At 45.3% G+C, this 18894-nt stretch overlaps 1 protein-coding gene across 2 annotated transcripts in view; it reads left to right on the top strand.

Moving 5' to 3' along the window:
* The window catches only part of MEGF6 (multiple EGF like domains 6), a 1305820-nt gene that overhangs the window by 1080113 nt on the left and 206813 nt on the right, over positions 1 to 18894 (top strand). For both annotated transcript variants that reach the window (XM_086921560.1, XM_086921561.1), the window contains 3 exons: positions 1140 to 1262; positions 3460 to 3624; positions 6063 to 6194. In XM_086921560.1, the coding sequence (XP_086777686.1) occupies positions 1140 to 1262; positions 3460 to 3624; positions 6063 to 6194 (420 nt within the window). The remainder of the gene's footprint in view (positions 1 to 1139; positions 1263 to 3459; positions 3625 to 6062; positions 6195 to 18894) is intronic.

Here is an 18894-nt window from a genome sequence, read left to right as displayed (position 1 = left end):
TTTAAAAACCCTGCGGTTCATGACGAGCTCAGCTCGTCATGAGCGCACGGCAGGTTACACTCATGACGAGCTGCGCTCGTCATCTGCCTCGAAGGTGTTAAGGAATGTATAGGAATTTTGTAAATACCAATGTTCCATATTGAGAATTCACTGTTGTAGAATGTTTAAGTAGGCATCCTTTGAAGACTTGCTGTATAGCTGTCAGCAACTGGTTGTGGGTCCTGTTCATGAATAAACTCACTTATTGAAGTGGAAACCTTGTTCCTGAATTATTTGGACGAGGACATGCTACATATATTGGCGACGATGTTACCAATGGACCCACCAACAGAATTTTGAACATTGTGAGTTTTACTAGTTTATTGAAATAACTTGAAAGGAGGAAGAACTTAATAATTCTCAACCGATTGGCACATCCTGTTGGAATTTAACTTTTAAAAGTATGTCTTCAGTCTACAAGTATGTCTTCAGAAAATGAGGTCTTTCAACTCTAGACCTATTTGCCACCCTTGGGAACAAGAAATGCAAATATTACTCCAGCAGGTACTGGCAACTTCGGCCGAAGGGCAGTGCCTTCTTGACTACATCGATTGAGTCTTTTAACGGCTCCCCCTCATTTTCTGCGTGCTGGTAAAGGCCAAGGTGGAACCCTGTACGACCTGTTGAGACTGTCAAATTGTCCACCGATACAGTTCAATAACCCTCCTAGGCTCTTATCCAGACACAATGGACAGCCTTGCCACCACACCTTGAAGTAATTCAACCTGACAGCTTGTTTGCTAAAGTCTTACAGTTCAGTCATCTCTACCTAGCAGCTGTTTGTAGAAAAATGGCGACACAAGCACAAGAGGAAGTTGTTTGCCATAGGTATATACAAAGTCTTTTGAGAATGAGTGTGAAAGGGAGAAGTGTAGTTTGTGAATTGCTTCAACTCCTGGTGTTGTCTCCACCATGCGTGGTAGAGTCCCAGGGCCTTATTCTTAAACTGCATTTTGTAGTATGTTTAGTAGTTCTAAATAGACTGAGTGTTAATAATGTTATTGCTCTGTTCTCCTTTTTAAAATAATTCTTTGGACTGAAATTCTAAGGATTATTCATAATTTAGCCCCAGTTGCTGATTCTTATTCTCTTCTTGACAGACGTTGATGAATGCTCCTCAGGGAATGGCGGCTGTGAACATGTGTGCCTGAATGTGGTGGGGTCCTTCCACTGCAGCTGCGAGATTGGTCACAAGTTGGATGACGACAGGAGGAGTTGTATTCGTGAGTGACCTTGTCTTTTCTATTGATATTTGATCCCTCTCCATCTCACATGGTTCTGTGTTCTATCGTCCAATGTTTAAGAGGTCAGTACGCTTCTGAGACATCGCCAAACCATTTGACTTTTAAATCTCCATTTACATTTACTTCTAGGTCGCCAACCCGCAGTCTGAGAAATTGAAGTACTATTATTATTAATAATTTAAAAACCATCTGCCTGACGAATATTCATATTCACTTTTTCTGTTTCTCTTGGCTTTTTGCTTTTTCTTGTCTATTGTGTTAACAAAGCATGTGATAGTTTAGCTTTTAACCTGTGAAATTAAAATGTATGTACTAAAGAAGCTACTTTTTTGAAATGTCATAAAATACATGCCTGCAGAAAGGCAGTAAATCTTGATAGTTGTTAAGTCTAAGCAATAGCTATTTTTCTGATTAAATTAAATTAATTTACAAACAGCTATTAGAAACGTTAGTGAACCTCCATCTGTCATTTTGTATTAATTTGCTCTGGCAAACATCAACAATGGGATGCTGCCTAAAGGTGGGCACTACATGCTGGCCAGTTATCTTTATGAAACTATCTGTTTGACTTAGAATATTTCTTAGAGTCCCTTCTTATTTCATATGCCCAGCTGGAGTGTGCAGATCCCCAAATGTGATGTTATATTCTGTTAAAGTAGGACCTTACTCACCCAGACTGCAACAATATTCTCAAGAGTCATCATGCACTATGTGACGTGTCATTTTAGCTGAACTGTAGCCTTTCAACTCCAGGGCCTGATTTACAAAGATTTTTCTATGCTTAGCTGTGACATTCTCCTAACGTACTCTTAAATGTACATGAGTCCTTGCCAACATTGATATACGCAGTCTCAAACCCGCTTCGATGTAGAGGTGGCTGCCCTTAGCGCACCTTCAGCTCCACTTAAAATTGTGACCTGCATTTCAAATTGTCCTGCCTTTCCAAATGAGGGTAGGAGATGTCTGGTTTCCCACTCCTCAAGTAAGCATTGCCATAAAAAAGGAAGAATGAAATCTTAATTGCATGGCACATGGTCACCTGACCCTTTCAAAACCATGGTTCGTTGATTTGGAGAAAAGTGTTGGAACTGTGAGACAGAGCTCCAAAAACTTGGTACTGTCCTGGCAAATCCCACATACCTGCTCCATTCCCAATTATGCAAGGAACAAAACTGGGGTGACGTGGGTTAGGTATATGTTTAAAGCTTGTGCAAAAATGCTTTATAACAATAAACCCAGCATGCTACTCCTGAGATACTCTGCTCTGTCCAAAGTGGATTTGCTACCCATTCATCAAGAACCAGACCTGGCGAATCACACTGTGTCCCAAGATTTTTGATGGATACATCAGAAGGCGCGTAAAGAAAAGAATTGACGTTAGTGAAGCGGAGTGGCGCTTATATACTGCTCTGCTCAGTGATTTCCAGGGCAGTGTGTAGCCAGCACAGATCCGCACATCACCGTCTACCAGGGTGAGGGACAACTGCAAAAAAATTCTCCAGATCCAGCCTGGCGCCTGGTGGATATTCAAAAGTGACAAATCTGCTGTTCAGTAGAGTATCCATCAGAAAGACTTACCAAATGTACGTGGCGTGTTCATATTCTCCTTTGACATGGTGAACAGCCGATATCAGATGGTGGGAGACAAAGTCAGCTTGAAATCCCTGCCCTGAGTTTCTAAAAAATAATTTCTAGGCTCTGCACAGCTGATTCCCATCATCGGTTTTTCAACCTTCTCAGGGCATTGATGGTCGCCTCTGAAGATTTTGCCTGTGTTTTTGGGGTGAGTCGGTGAGTCTCTCTAGCAGTGCTTGTCATAAAGCGACCTCTCCATTGCCCTGCCCATCTAAGGCCTCTCCGTATTGATTCAAACGGGAATAGGCTCAAGGCCATGTCTCTTTGCTGAGCCACCCTTCCTGCTCCTGAGCATGTTTTCAGTGTTTGCGAGTGTAACATGTTGCTGCTAAAACTTGCTATGCTTGTGTTGTCTTTGCAAGATGTTTGACCATTTTCAATTCCCCTCAAATGTCTGAGGGGCAGATTTACAAGACCCTTGCGCCACTTTTTCGGGACTTTTAACATGGGAAAAGTGACGCAAAAGTGGCGCAAGGGGCTTGTAAATCTGCCCCTGAATGTTTACTTGCTGCCCGTTAACTCTTTAACTTTTCCTTCTCAGCCCTTGATGACCCCCTGGAGACTCTGAATGGGAGGCTTCCCATTGTTCGCCCCCTTCCCCAAGTCACACTGTTGCACGATGAGTTCACACAGCTTTTTGATGATGATTACGATGAGGAGGAAGAGGCTGAAGTTAGGCGCGCCCACACACTCGTCGAATCGTTTGGTAAGATACACTTATATTTCTATTTGCTGTGCTTTTTTGTTTACAGTGTTAGAAATCGAAAATATTGCTCCATAAACTGACAAAAAGGGGGTAGAGTCAAGACGGGTGAAGTCACGAGTGGAGGAATCAGTGATTGACTCCCAATCCATGTGCATCGTTTTTACAAACTCTGCCTATAAAGAAAAAAGGCAGGAATGAATGTTATAATAATAAATTGTATTTTCTATAGTCATTTTACGCCTAACTTCTAACACCAATTGAACATTTGAAATAACAGATGTTTCTGTTACCCAATTTAATGGTACTCGTGGTGCTCAATTTACAGATCTTGGAATGGTTGGAGGCTGAGTCTGTCTTGTCCTGATTCATACATGTGACCTGTTATACCCGGATATGAAACAGAAAACAGACTCCGGTCTGTGATGAATTCTAACTACTACAGTCTGAAGTTATCTGAACTTCACAACACTGCAAAGCCATTGTAATGAAAATACAGTACTGTACAAATCTCTGTTAACATAAGATAACATACTATATATTACCTCCAAGCATTTAACTCACTCAGCCATTCTGAATAAGTAGCTATTCAGACTTACTTAAATGTTATTGCCAAAAACAGACCATGACTACAGGCTTGTTTGGTTGTGGAGATGTGTGGTTGTAGTATGACTAATATGGGAAGAGTTGGGTGATGTGCATAAGGTCCTGACATGTACATAGGCCTGTCATGTCCACCCAAATAAAGGGGAGGCACCATGTAAGCAATCCATAGAAACCACTGTTCATGGGATCATCACAAAATGAGGATGTTGCCCTGTAGGTCATCTACTGACACCTCCATAAAAGGCCTGTGTACCGTGCCCAGAGGTGGAGAAAGGCCTAATTTAAGGAAGCCACATGCGTATCGGGAGGTTGTCTATGATGTCTACTCAGAAACAGTAACGGTGCAAACCAAGGAAATCTACAAATAGAATCGACAGGGTCTATAGGGTCCACCCTGAAGGGGTGATAGTGAAATCCAGAGACATCTAGGAACAAAACCTCAGTAGTTCCATGGGATCCATTCAGAAGCTGTGAAGGGCAGCCCAAGAACATGTCCCACAAACCTTAGTTTAGGGTCTCTGGGGTTCACCCTGACACAGTTTCTGTGTAAAACATAGCAATCTACCGATAGCCTCATTAGCAGGTCTATAGAACCCATTCAAAAGGGGTGAAGTTTCAATCCACCAGTGTAGTTGAGGTTTAGAACAACATTTGGAATAATTATACTGAAATTAACTAAACGACTCTAAGGATGGATGGAATGATGTTAAATGGCATAGGTCCTTTAATATATCATGATATGTATATATATATATATATATATATATATATATATATATATATATATATGATTTTTTGTTACATTTAGTAATGTTGTGGTGTTTTGATATAATGTCACTAAATAATTTGCATTTCCATCAACAGTACTAGAATATCTGTACCACTGTGCTTGCCATATATGCCAGGCATAGTACTTTTCACCATAAAGTAATGTGTAATAATATTTTGTGTTTGCTTGTCAGTAATCATTTGGTTTTAATTACATCAATCAATCCTTTATTTAAAATACAATTAATAAAAGATAAAAGTGCAGTCCAATACAGTCCAAAATGTTCAAATAAATAAATAAAATACATTTTCAGCTACATTTTACTTAAAGACGCGTTTCATATCACACATACATTAGTATGTTAATCTTGTCTCTAAAACAAATTTTGCACAAATGTTTTTAAACCAAATGTTACGCCACATCTGTCTTTCTGCCAATAATTTACTGCGACAAAATATAATGCTCCCCAGTCAGTGTCATGGAAGAATGACGTCATCTTGTTATTTTTCACTTGAACATGTGAATTACATATTTTTTATTCAATTAATTTAAAGTTTAAGAGGCTTTCAAGATGCTTGCTTATTTTTGTCTGTTTTTATGGGAGGAGGATTGATTTTCTCAGAAATCAGAAGAATCTAGAAAGGCTAATGACTTTGAATGGTCCAGTATTTCAGAGTAGCTGGTTGGTTAAGTTTTTCCAGTTTTCTATAAAGCCTGGTATTTTGTTCTTGCAACGTGGCTATACTACTATGTAGACTTATAGCCCACTGCTGATGGCTATACCAGTTGTTAAAGGCCCTGTGGCCCTATAACAAAGAAGAGAGCCTTTAACAACAGGTATAGCCAGAGGCAAAAGGGCTATATGGCTATTAGAACGTTTTACCCACTAAGGGTTGAATGTTCTAAGTTACAAAGGGAGAAACCTAAAACAAACATTGGAATGTTGGAGCAGAAGGCTTATATCAGCCATTATACAGGGCTTCTTCATTGTCTTCATTGGAGCTCTCAACGCGCCATGTCCTAATAACAGCTTATGGCCGGATGTCTTTATTTAATGTCTTTTCAGTGTGTTTGGAGTCCACCTTTGGCCATGACTGCACACTGACGTGTGAGGACTGTCGGAACGGGGGCACCTGCAACGAAGAGGAGGATGGCTGTGATTGCCCTGAAGGCTGGACTGGCATCATATGCAACCAGAGTGAGAAGAAGGCCTTTGTTTGCATTTTCCACCATTTGCATAGCACCACAAGGTCGCATTTCAACCCTTCAGAGCACCACAAGACCATTAAGAATGAGGAAAAGCAAAGCAAAAGTAGTGTAATGCAAGTGCAGATGGGAAGATAGATTGGCAGTAGAGGATGTGTGCTGAAAGTGAAACTGACTGGAAAAGGTGAAGGGGCATGGGGTTGGAAATCAATACGTAGGAGTGAGCGAAAAGGCCAGGAGTGTGTGAATGTACTTACAGCAGTCGGAAGACAAAAAAGTGATGTGGTTGTGGTCAGTTTGAAAAGAGGAGAATCAGGCAGAGTGGAAGTAGGTATGTTGAAAATGTAGGCCAAGCAGCAACAGTGGACAGATGGAACTAAAAACGCATTTATTTTTATTGTATGCATTTATCATAGAACTAACATGTAAGTGCAGGGCACCTGCAAGCACTGCAAAAGTTTGTAATTTAATTGTATAACAAATCAAAACCGTAGTAGGCTCCATGACAGCCTAGAGTCAGACCTAGAGGTGTGGAAGTCTAGGACGGGCTTGCTCGGAGAGTTCATGGACCTGCCCCTCCGCACCCATGGAGGACTTGTCCCTTGATCACACACCCTGACAGCTTAGGGAAATGAATAGGGTGAACTCACTGAAGATTATTAGCACTCCTTCCCTCCATCTATCCAGCATTGCATATTTCAGGAAATCTATTGATTAGGTGAGCAATGAGGAAGGCCCTGTTTGCGGACATAAAAGGAAAAAGGCATGCTGACTACTTCTTTGGGATCTGTGGGTACAGCTTCGCCCGCTCTCTGTCCTACTGCGGGGGCGGGATTTTGATCGCTATCTTATCACCCTTGATCTAAACCCCGTTCTGGTCGACTGAACCTTTATTGCCTGTCATTGAGGGAAGAAAGTGCATCTCTTACCAGGTTAGTTCAATCAATAATGGACTCCGCTCGGAAGAACCACAAACTACTTCTAGCTTTCAAGGATTTATTATAAGGTTAGGGTAAGTTGCAAATACAAGCATCTCAGCATGATATTCACCAGATACATGGGTACGATTACATATATGTGCTCTCTGAAAACCCTCAGACGAGCAAAGAAAACTACCAGGACTAGTTCCAAAATTAAAAGAGCTGCAAGCATAGACACGTATTGTGATCTCTCAGTCATTTACAGCCGGAATAAAAGGGTCAGGTTAGGCTGTCCCTACCCTGCTCTGGATGGTATCCCTACTTAACAGAATCCCAACCTACCAAAAGGTGTCAGCGGTGAATGACTCCCTGGGGAGATCACCCACTCTTAGTATCTAGATGAAAACCTATGATCGCCGGTCATGACCCCTCTCTGCCTACCCATCCGCTCTCTAAAGGGTCCTCAGGCATCTGCTCTAACTCCACCCAGGGGTGCTGTCCCTAATACCAAAACACAATAACATTTGAGACGCCCCTTGTGAGACGCCCCTCACGTGGTGTTGCTTCTGGCTTTTTCCATGATGATCCTCATTGGGGCCTCGTGCGTTAGAGTTGACCTTGCTTCTCAGACTCTTCTCCGGCCCGCCGATACCCCCCAAACATTCCTAAACCCTCCTCCATGTCTGTTTCCTTCTCCTGAACAGAACCCTATTCATCCAATCTTTAATTGGATCCCTCCTCACACCCGCAGACAGACATTCGCAGCTAGGATCCCATTTCTCATAAACTTCTAACAGAAGTTGCAACATTATGTCTCGGCGCCCTTGGCTCCTACTAATACGTGTAAATCAAGCATGGTTAAACAATTCAGGCCTACAACATTTCTCATAGTGATTATATTCTTCAAATCCTTTCATTAATCAATATCTCGTGTTTATACTCTACTTTAGGATTATATAAACACATCTATAAAATATAAACCTATTGAAAACAGAATTACTAAATATCATTTAGTGCAATCCACGTCGTGCCTTTCCAAACCCTTTCGGCTCTGGCCCTGAGGCCTACTTCGTTCTGTGTTTGCAGCATGTCATTCTTACATTTTAGCAGCTACACGACATGGATCAGGATTAATCACGTCTAATAAGGTTATACATTTTCACACATTTCTGCATTAGTTCCACTTCTATATAAAATCTCTAGATTAACTACACATTTCAGAATATAGGCGAATATAATGTTAGCACTCATGGCATTTCTCTTCATGATTGTGCGTACTACATGTAAGTGTGAAGCACTACTACAATTCGTTCAGTTTGCGCTCTCTCAGTTCCCCCCTTTGATGACCTCTAGGGGTCATCACCAACATTTAAACTGAACTAATTGCTAGTGTTCCTCGCTTCTGTGTTTCTAGAGCCCTCAGGCTCCTATACTGATTGTCTTGTATTGCAGCTAGTCTCTGTAGCTGTTCTCTCCGGGCTCTCTCCAATCTTTTTGGTCTATACCATTTGTATGCCCTCACCAATCCCCACAACATGATCACACAGATCAATATTATGATGATAGGTTTCAGCACATACCATACGAAGCTCTTTCCCAAGTTGGCGAACCAACCTCCAACGCCACCCATTCCATGGCCCACCTTTTCCCAAACATTTTCTCTACTCAGGTCCTCGATCTCTTTGTGGATATTAGTTATGTTCATGATAACCTTCTCCAGGGGCTTTGAATTGTCTGGAATGTAAGTGCAACATTCCTGGACCTTCAAAGCCTTACAGACTCCGCCCTCTTTTGCTAGCAGGACGTCTAATGCAAGACGGTTCTGAAGCACCATGGCCCTTATCGATTGCATCTCTCCTTCCACCAGCATTAAGGACCTAGCAGTGCTGGCAGACAATCTGTCTACGACTGTTGCCAGTCGTCTAATTTTGACATCATTGAGGATTAGTCCTAAAAGAGGAAATACAGCTCCAAATACATCTCCAACCATTTCCGCATCTCCTAGGTCTCTTCTCCCCCTCGCTGAAGCCTTGCCCTCAATGATCTCTAAGTCTTGGGCATGGTATATTTTGGGGAAGATAATTGCCAAGTAACATGATCCATACCAGTTGTCAGGCAGTCTCACGTAGGCATTTCTTCCACACACAAAATATACATTTGGAATCACTTGCATTCCTTTCAGGAAATCTTTTGTATAATATTCTAAATTGAAAGCATGTTCACAACTGACTTCTCCTACGTATACATTTTCGTAATACGTTTTGGCTCTGTGAAGACATAACTTTCCTCTCTGCGTTTTATCCAAAGCTATTGGACCACTACTACCCTTTCTCTTGTGTGCCTTCTCTTCCTCGGTCCAATCTGTTTTCCATTGTCCTGATTTTTTCAAAATCTTTTGCCTTCTGTATCGATCATCCACTTGCCCTATAAACTTCTTCTCGACTTCTGACACCTTGCATGTCAAGTTATTCCTGCGGGCATGTGAAGTATCTAAGGTAATCCAAGGAATGAAGAATTTGGCCAATCTGTCTTCACCCTTCCAGTAGTCCCATTTATTCATCTGTTTATAATTTGGGACTTCCGGTAACACTGAATCATAATTGGAGAAATAGTATTCAAAACTATCTCTCCCATAAAATATACTAAGCAATAAGCTACATGTAATGCCATATGTCAGCGGGAGGTGATGGTATCTAATGCCTTCATCTACAGACGCCGGCAACTGCATGCAGACATAACAGTCCTTAACCTCCATGGCATCCACATATTCATACAAAAGTTTAGCATAAGCATTTGACCTGAAGTCGCCTTGGGACTCATCCATATGTAATCTGCGGGCTTCTGCTGCTAATAACGCCTTCTCCTGTATGTTTTCTCCTTTCTCACCAGCAACAGTGGGTTTTGGTGTCACTACAGACTTCTCGTCTGATACCCTTGCCTCCCTCTCATGTCCCACTACATATGAAACTGTAACTACCAAGGCTATTAGAAGTATCACTCCTACTATTAGTGTGCCTATTATGCATTTGGCTCTACGATTCGGGGTGCCTGCTTCCATTTCGTCAGACAGTAGGATTCTTCTTCCTTATTCCAACGCAAAGTTCTTTTCTTCTCGTCCCTTTACAGTCTCTCTTGCTCCTTCAGTCTTTAGAACCACAACTGGAAGCTGGCAACTCCTTTGCAAAAGTCTTTTAAAGCTTCAACACAGACAACCCTAGCCCTTCTCCGTCAACTTATAGGAAGGTCCCTAAGAATTTCTGCTTCCTAGGCGCTAGGTAATCTTCTTCTTCTTAATTATTTACAAAAGTCTTTAAGCATCCACAATCAGGCTTGGGCCTGCGGCTTGGACGGCATAGTTCAATATTTCCAGGCGAAGAGTGTGCTCTTCATGGCTTGTTATCTTTGTTCCAAAGTCAGGGAATTGCAATTCTGTGAAAAATATATGCTTTAACTTGCTTAGGCGGGGAGGGCTGGGGAGTGTGAAAGTTAGTGACCCTTCTGCTTCGACTCCGGGTACTAACAGCTGTACTTCCACCGTGATGATGGGCTCAGAGCTGGACACCACCACCGCTCGTATCCTCCCTGTCTCCCGCTCCAAAGACATTTGTCGCCAGATATGTCCACTCAGGGGTGGCGTATCTTCTGCTAGGCACACGTACCCTTCTTGATCTTCTTAGATCTGGTGCTTCAGAGCCCTGCGCACCTTCTTCCTGGTCAGAATCTTCAGATATTGGAGGGAGGGTTCTCTCTGGAGTCGACCTCAGGCTTGAACTTCTTCTTTGAGGCCAGCTGGCTTCTCCACGTCTTACCCTCCTGCTCCTTGTCCTCCTGCTTTGTTCTCGCTCTCTTTCAGCCTGGTCAGTATCTGATTCGTACTCCCAGCTACTTTCTCCTTCGGTACCGTCGTCTGTTTCGCTGTTGTACTGACCGTCCTCAGGCTGATCAGACTCGTTCCCTGCTTCTTCTGGCACCTCTACAGCTTGGCTAGCCCCCTCTATGGCTTCTCTGTCCACAGCTGGACTTCTATCCGAGAGAGGAGCTGTTTCTTCCAGAGGTGCTGGAACCCTCCGCGTATGCGACGCGTGGATCCAATTGGGCAGGCCTCCCACCTTCACTGCTGTGTTCGTGATCAGGATGATCTGGTAGGGCCCTCGCCAGCGAACATCCAGGCAGCTTCTTCTCACGTGTTTTCGCACAAGCACCCAATCACCAGAGCACAGGTCATGGCACGGGTCCTGGCACGACGGAACTTCGGCAGCCTGCACCTGAAGGGACACAGAATGAATGGCGTCAGACAGCCCCTTACAATAGTCCAGGATCATATCATCTGTGATGTTTAACAATGCAGCAGTTGGTACAGATGGCAACCTCATTGCTCTCCCCATTAACACCTCATGAGGCGACAGTCCCGTTCTTCTGTCTGGGGTACTACGGAGGCTCATAAGGACCAATGGCAGAGCATCAGGCCAACTCAGGGACGTTGACGAACACATCTTAGCAATTCGGGCCTTAATAGTGCTATTTATCTGCTCCACGATTCCTGATGCTTCTGGTCGGTAACTACAATGCAATTTCTGGTCTATGTTCAGGGCCGCACAAATCATCTTCACGAGCTTGCTGTTGAAATGTGTTCCCCTATCTGATTCCAAAGAGGCCGGCACCCCGAATCTAGGGATGAGTTCCCTAAGCAGTAACTTGGCTACTGTGAGGGTGTCACACCTGTGTGTAGGGTATGCCTCGACCCATCTGGAAAATACGCAAACAACCACCAAGACATAACGTAGGCGGTGGCACCTTGGCATTTCAATGAAGTCTAACTGCATTCGATTGAATGGACCTCCCGACCTCCCTATGTGGCTCGGTGCAACTGGTGTTCTTTTTCCTACATTCAGCTGCTGACAGGTCACACAACGTTGGCACACTGTTTCAGCTGCTACTCTAAACTTAGGGTTATACCAGGTCTGTCTGAATACCCTCATCCTAGCGTCTCTCCCTAGGTGTACTGGACCATGGATTTGTCTAGCCATTGGGCTCACCAGCTCATTGGGTAACACTGCCCTTCCATCTGCCGAAACCCAGAAATGAGCCTCACCCATCACACATCCTGCCTTTTCCCATGTTTGCTTTTCAAAATCGGGTGCGTTTTCTTGCATGCATTTCAGCTCATCCCAAGTGTCGACAGTTTCCAATATCATGGCTAATTCAGTTCTTACATTTATGTCACCCACTTCCACCTCTGTGAAAGAGTACCCTTGTTCCGCGCAATACCTCGCAACTTCGTCGGCATATCTATTGCCTTGTGACACGAAGTCCATATTTCGAGTATGAGCGGTACATTTTACAACGGCAATCCCTGCCGGACATTGCAAAGCTTCTAACAATAGACGCACAAACTCTCCATTTCGAATGGGAGAGCCTGAAGACGTCATGTAACCTCTTTGAGACCATAACTGCCCGTAATCATGAACTACCCCGTAACCGTATTGGCTGTCGGTGTATATGGTGACTCGAATTTGGTTGCTTGCTAGGCAGGCACGCGTCAACGCAATAATTTCGGCTACCTGAGCGGAGTGTACTCCTTCCAGGCATCCGGCTTCCACAACTCCAGTAATTGTACAAACAGCATAAGCTGCTCTCAACTGCCCAACTTCGTCTCTTACACATGAGCCATCGACAAAGAAGACTTCATCGGGGTCAGTCAGTGGCTCATCCACGATGTCGGGTCTCGGTTTGGTGTATAGTTCAGTCACATCGAGGCAATCATGGTCTGTACATTCATCATCATCATCGACATCACATGGAAGTGGCATCAAGGTAGCAGGGTTCAAAACAGAGCATCTCTTGAGGGTCACGTTCTCTGCAGCAAGAATGACTTGCTCATAGCGCGTGAGCCTGCTATTGGTCAGATGCTGTGTTTTGGTCCTGGTCATCAACAGTTCAACAGAGTGGGGCACGTACACCTCTAACGGGTGCCCCATCACAATATTCTCACAACGCTCGATACTGACACCTGTTGCAGCAACGGATTTGAGACATCCGGGCAACGCTGCGGCTACTGGGTCTAAAGTAGCCGAGAAATAGGCAACTGGTCTACGGGCATTCCCATGAATTTGGACCAACACAGACAACGCACAACCCTCTCTCTCACAACAGTAAAGCAAGAATGGTTTATCGTAATCAGGCATTCCCAGAGCAGGAGCACGACACAGGTCCTCTCTCAGCTGCAGGAACGCCATCAAACAGTCTTTGTCCCATGGTACCGGATCACTCACCTCCTTGTGCGTCAGTTTTTGCAAGGGTTTTGCTTTCAGTGAAAAGTTGGCTATCCACTGTCGGCAATACCCCACCATCCCTAGGAACATCCTGACTTCTCTCTGCGTTTTAGGCGCATTCATCTTCATGATCGCCTCTATTCTGTCTGGTGACACTTTTCGTTTGCCTTTCTCAATTCTGTGCCCCAAGTACTGCACTTCTGTCAGGCAGTACTGCAATTTTCCCGGGGACACCTTGTGCCCATTTACAGCTAGGTGATTTAGCAAAGCAATGGAGTCCTCCCTGCAAGCTTCTTCAGTTTCTGACGCCACAAGTAGGTCGTCTATGTACTGAACCAGAACTGACTTCTGGGGCAGCACTAGACTTTCAAGATTTTTCTTCAATAGCTGGTTAAAGATCGATGGGCTCTCTGTATACCCCTGGGGGATACGACACCATGTTAATACGCGATTTTCCAGCTTAAAAGCGAAAAGGAAATGGCTATCCTCGTCCAATGGGATCGAAAAGAAAGCCTGACAAAGATCTATCACAGTGAACCATTCGGCTTGAAACGGTATCTGAAACAGTATCACTGATGGATTCGGTACCACTGGACAACATGAGACAACTATGTTATTAATCTTTCGGAGGTCCTGCACTATCCGGAATTTCCCATTTGGTTTCTGCAAACCCATAATCGGGGAGTTACATGGACTACCCACGATTTCCTTCAGTATTCCCTGCTTAATCATGGACTCGATCACGGGCTTTATACCTGCAATCGTTTCTGGAGTCAATTTATATTGGGGTGTTCTCGGAAACTCAGCATGCAGTTTCACTACAATTTTCACTGGTTCCACTCCCTTGACCAGTCCAATCTCTTCCCCAGTGAAGTCCCACACTTCCGGTGCCACAGTCTCTCTCAGATCCCATGGGAGCTCATCCACAGTCAAAGTGGGATACAGCTCCACACATATTCTTGAATTTGCGACTTTGAAGTCCGCATCGTCATCATTGGTCAATACCTCCACTCCTTGTGGTGTACAGTATATTGTACAATTTAATTTGCACAAAAGGTCTCTTCCTAACAGACATACAGGACTAGAATTGCAAACCACAAACTGATGCTCATCGCTGTACTTCCCTATTTTCACCTGCACTGGTTCTGTCAATGGGCTAGTCATTCTCCTGTTTGCGACCCCCACCACTTGTATGGTCTCTCCAGACATGGGCAGGCCTGGAACTGCGGCTGATCTTATCGTGGATCGAGTGGCTCCTGTGTCCACTAGGAATGCCGTGGGGCACCCTGCCACTTCGGCCTCAATGTAGGGTCCCCTTTGGTCCACTTCTAAGGCTGCCCCGAGGGTACAGTCTTCTCTTTCTACTCTCTGTCCTGTTAGTGGATCAATGTAATAGCATTCTTCCCCTCCTACAAACAGAGGCATCTGTCTATATGTCTTACCCATGGTCCCTACTCGGGGTGGCTGGGGGAACTGGGCTCGTGGGGGTGGGGTCCCCCCTTTGAGCACCTTTCCCTGGTAGGGTACTACCCCTCTCGCCGGAGTACTCTGAACCTCCTCCTCCTCTACCTCCTGTTCTCCAATTTCGACGTTGTAGGGACACTCGCGTTTCCAATGCCCCACCTCGTTACACTGGTGGCATCGAGTCGTTTTCTTCAATGCGGCTATATCCACCCTTGGTCTAAAGGTGGAGTTCTCCTCATTGCCCTTGTTCTGGCTATACTGTTTCCTACCCCCAGTTCCTGTTCCCTGTTGCTGCTGCTGCTGTCCGCCCTTACCAGCTGACTGCATCTGCACCACCATCAGTTTCTCTTTTAGCTTCTTTGCCTTGGAGTCTATCTCATCACAGCAGTACCTGGCATATCTCAGGATTTCATCTAAAGGTTTATTTTGCCAACAAATCAAGTGTTGCTGAATCATTAAACTAATATCCGGTCTTAGACCCAAGACAAACTTAGACACAAATTGCCCTATGTCTTTCGGGTCCATTACATCCAACCCGCTATATTGTTTAAACGCTTTCAGCAATCTCTCGTAATATTCATGAACAGTCTCCTTGGGTTCCTGTCTAGTTCGATCTATTTTGACCCAATCTATGTCCTGCATTGGCACCTTGTCTTTCAGCCAAGTCATCACTCTCTCGTATTTTACCATTACTGTCTCGGACGGCCCATTGGTCCGTGGATCCCTCTCTGGTTCTGCTGTGGGCCACTCGGCACTAACCTTACATGCGGTCCACAGGTCTCCTGGTACCACTATATCAAATAGTGTATTCAGATCTATCCACAGTACCTTGGAGATTTTCACGAACCTCTCCACTTGCTTATACCACTCGACGGGGTTCTCCCTCAATTTTGGGAAGGAGTTAGTAAAGGCTGCTAAGTCCCCCCTACTCCATGGCACATGTACATAGTTCCCATTTGCAACCTCACGCAAAGGATATGCCTCTACTCTCTGTAGTCCTCCTGGTGTCATGCCAAGCATGCTTCTCCTTACGGTCCCTTTCTTGGACCACCTTTCTTCCCATTTATCCAGTGCCCTCCACGTCCTTATTCCAGTGATCAGTTCCCTTATGTGTGTTTTCAATCCTATTGTCCTTCTCTCATCTAGGTCTCGATCTGAATAATGTAGCCTGTGGTTACCCTGTAACGCTTTGGTCCGTGACAGGTCCACCATATATTTGCCTGCTAGTTCAACTAATTTCTCATGGATTGTTCTCGCCTTCCGGGTGATGTCCTTTGCCATGAACAGTATTTCATCCTGCTCATACATCTCCATTCTTTCTAGAGGCAAGGTTCCGTCTACCATATCATCCAAATCTGATTTTAAGCTGGCGACATCGAGTCTCTTGGCTTTTATCTCAGCTCGCAGTATGTCTTTCGAAGGGGGTTCACTGGCCTCTCTACCATCCCAACTCCGAGCCCTACGCTTGGGCTCAGGAGAGTTAAGGAGAGTCCTCCCTTCCTCCCATCTCTCTAAATCCCATGCTCGGCCATCCTGCCTGGGGAGGTGATGAAACACGGGCCTGTTTCCCCCTATCCCATTTTGTCCATTCTCTCTGGCTCCCCTTCCTTCATGGCAAGGTTCTCCGTGATTCTCTACCCTGTCCTTATTCTCTCGTAGTCTAGTGTCACTCAGTATCTGGTAAGACCCTTCTCGGCTCCTCATATCCCCCGCACTGTGTTCTTGTCCGTAATCACAGGGGTCATGGCGAGACCTCTCGCAACTCCCGTTCTGTCCACTATTCCCAGACACATAGTGGGTGCACTTGAAACTGTTTCTATACTCTTGAGTTCTCCTGTCTCCTTCACTGTGTATTGGGCGGGACACCCCCCCACACTCAGGGCTCCTGTTTCCCAGGTCTGGTCCACCTCTACCCCTGGAATGATGGGTGTCTCCCCTACTGTCCTGACCCCTCCCGTCCCACTCCGGACTGCTTTCATCAGCCCCGTAGTGAGTCCGGGTCCTGCTATCTTGGCTTTCCCTTCCAGCTTCTGCTGCTATGATGCTCTTGTGAGCCTCTACGGCCTCGTCCCATTTCTTCATGTACTCGCTTAGCTCCTGAAAGGATTTCCGTCCTGATCCCCTCAGATCCTCCGGCCATCTAGGGCCCCCCGGATCTCTGGTTTGATCTTCTGCTGTATGTACCGGGGTGCTCCAATCCCTTGGCCTTGGCAGCTGACTTGGAGAATTGATCATGTCATTCCTCCTTGCCATCTCTGCTCTCTCCCTGTCCCTTCGTACCTGTTCCTCCCCTTTCTGTCTTTCTGGGTCATAAATCGATACTATAGGGCCTATAGTAACAGGTACTTGCAGGGCATCTGGTAGTGCGTAAGATGTGGCACACTCCGTTTCCGGCAGCCGTTGCACCACAAACCTTCCGACCACCTGCTGCACCGGACTAGGTTGGGACAGTTCCTTCTTTGCAGTGGGATCCCAATCGGTAATGGGAAGCGGTCTATTCTCTTCTAGGCTGGGCCCCCCCCCTTTACTAGTCTCACCATTTCCTGTCTCATTGTTATACGGGGGTGGCCTATCTGTCAGTAACCTATTTATCAGGCTGTCCTCCGTCTCACTCTCATCATCTTCTTCTAATGGGTTTTTGTTTCCTGGCACTTCTAATACTGGGTACAGTTTGTTTACTTCAATGTTATGCACTCTCCATCTTTTAGCATCCGCATCCCATTTGGCCTCCTGCACTGCTCTTACCGATCGTTTCACCCTTTCTTGTCGTCTATTCAGATTCTTCTCATGCGCTGCCCAAATCCAGGCATTGAGAGCTTCAAATTGGGTCGGTCTAGGCATAGGTCTCATTGAGGTCATGACTGCTTTCAATCTGTGTAGCACCTCTAATCTGAACGTCCCATACTTTGGAAACGTCAGTTCCTCATTTCCCTCTGTGATCTTACTCCACTCTGATATCCACAGTATTGTATGGAGCCCAACATTTGCCGCCATATAATAAGCCGGCGTACCCTCCGGCGGTGCTTCTTCCCCTTCATAAGATCTCCGCCTCTCTCTTTTAAACGCCGCTCTTAACCATTTAAAACACTTCATGATTATACGTACAATTTCCAGCCTCACTATTCTGTTTACTTCCTGATGACAATCCACCAATCCTAGCGCGGCTTTGCTAGCTGGCCTATCACAGCGCGGTCTTGCTCCGGCCGCCCAATCCCAGCGCGGCGCTTTCTGACGTCACTCGTCTCCGCTTCGCAGCAGCACCCCTCCTTTCTCAGCTCGTCTCCCGGTCATGCATGCGTCCCATTCATACGCCGAAAAATGACTACTTCCGACCAAGCCGTCACTTCTCTTGACTGTACGTCCACAGTCTATCTGTAATTGTCACACCTATTGACGAAACCTCCTCCGTCTCTCTGATAGGTTGCTTACACACAGTAACTTCCGACCAGCGTCCGTTACTCACACACTCACCCTTACGTTCCCCCTATCTCGGTCCTGCGGGCGGTCAATGGTACCTCATGACCCCCTTCACTCTGGTTGACAATTACTCTGGATGTCCGATACACCCGAACCACTTAAGCTCTCCTTGAACTTAAGATTTTCACCGGTTGCGCGCGCTCACAACCTGTTCCACAGTCACTCTACAGGCATTCAACTCCGCCAGACATTACAACATAGATACAACACAAAAACACCGCAATCTAACACACATGACCCTTTATACTCACTCTCGACCGATACTGCTGCTTTTCTGTCTCACGTCATCCGGACCTTCTTCGGCGGGCGGTTCTTCCGATCATCGATCTCTAGGGGCCTTGGGGTTATCTAACCTGGCCTAGATCACCTTCCTCAAGAAGGCAACAATCCTCTATAGCTACCAACTGCGGGGGCGGGATTTTGATCGCTATCTTATCACCCTTGATCTAAACCCCGTTCTGGTCGACTGAACCTTTATTGCCTGTCATTGAGGGAAGAAAGTGCATCTCTTACCAGGTTAGTTCAATCAATAATTGACTCCGCTCGGAAGAACCACAAA

Source organism: Lissotriton vulgaris, chromosome 5 (assembly GCF_964263255.1).
Source record: "Lissotriton vulgaris chromosome 5, aLisVul1.2, whole genome shotgun sequence".
NCBI classification, from domain to species: Eukaryota; Metazoa; Chordata; class Amphibia; order Caudata; family Salamandridae; genus Lissotriton; species Lissotriton vulgaris.
This window is presented reverse-complemented; position numbering and strand designations above follow the sequence as displayed.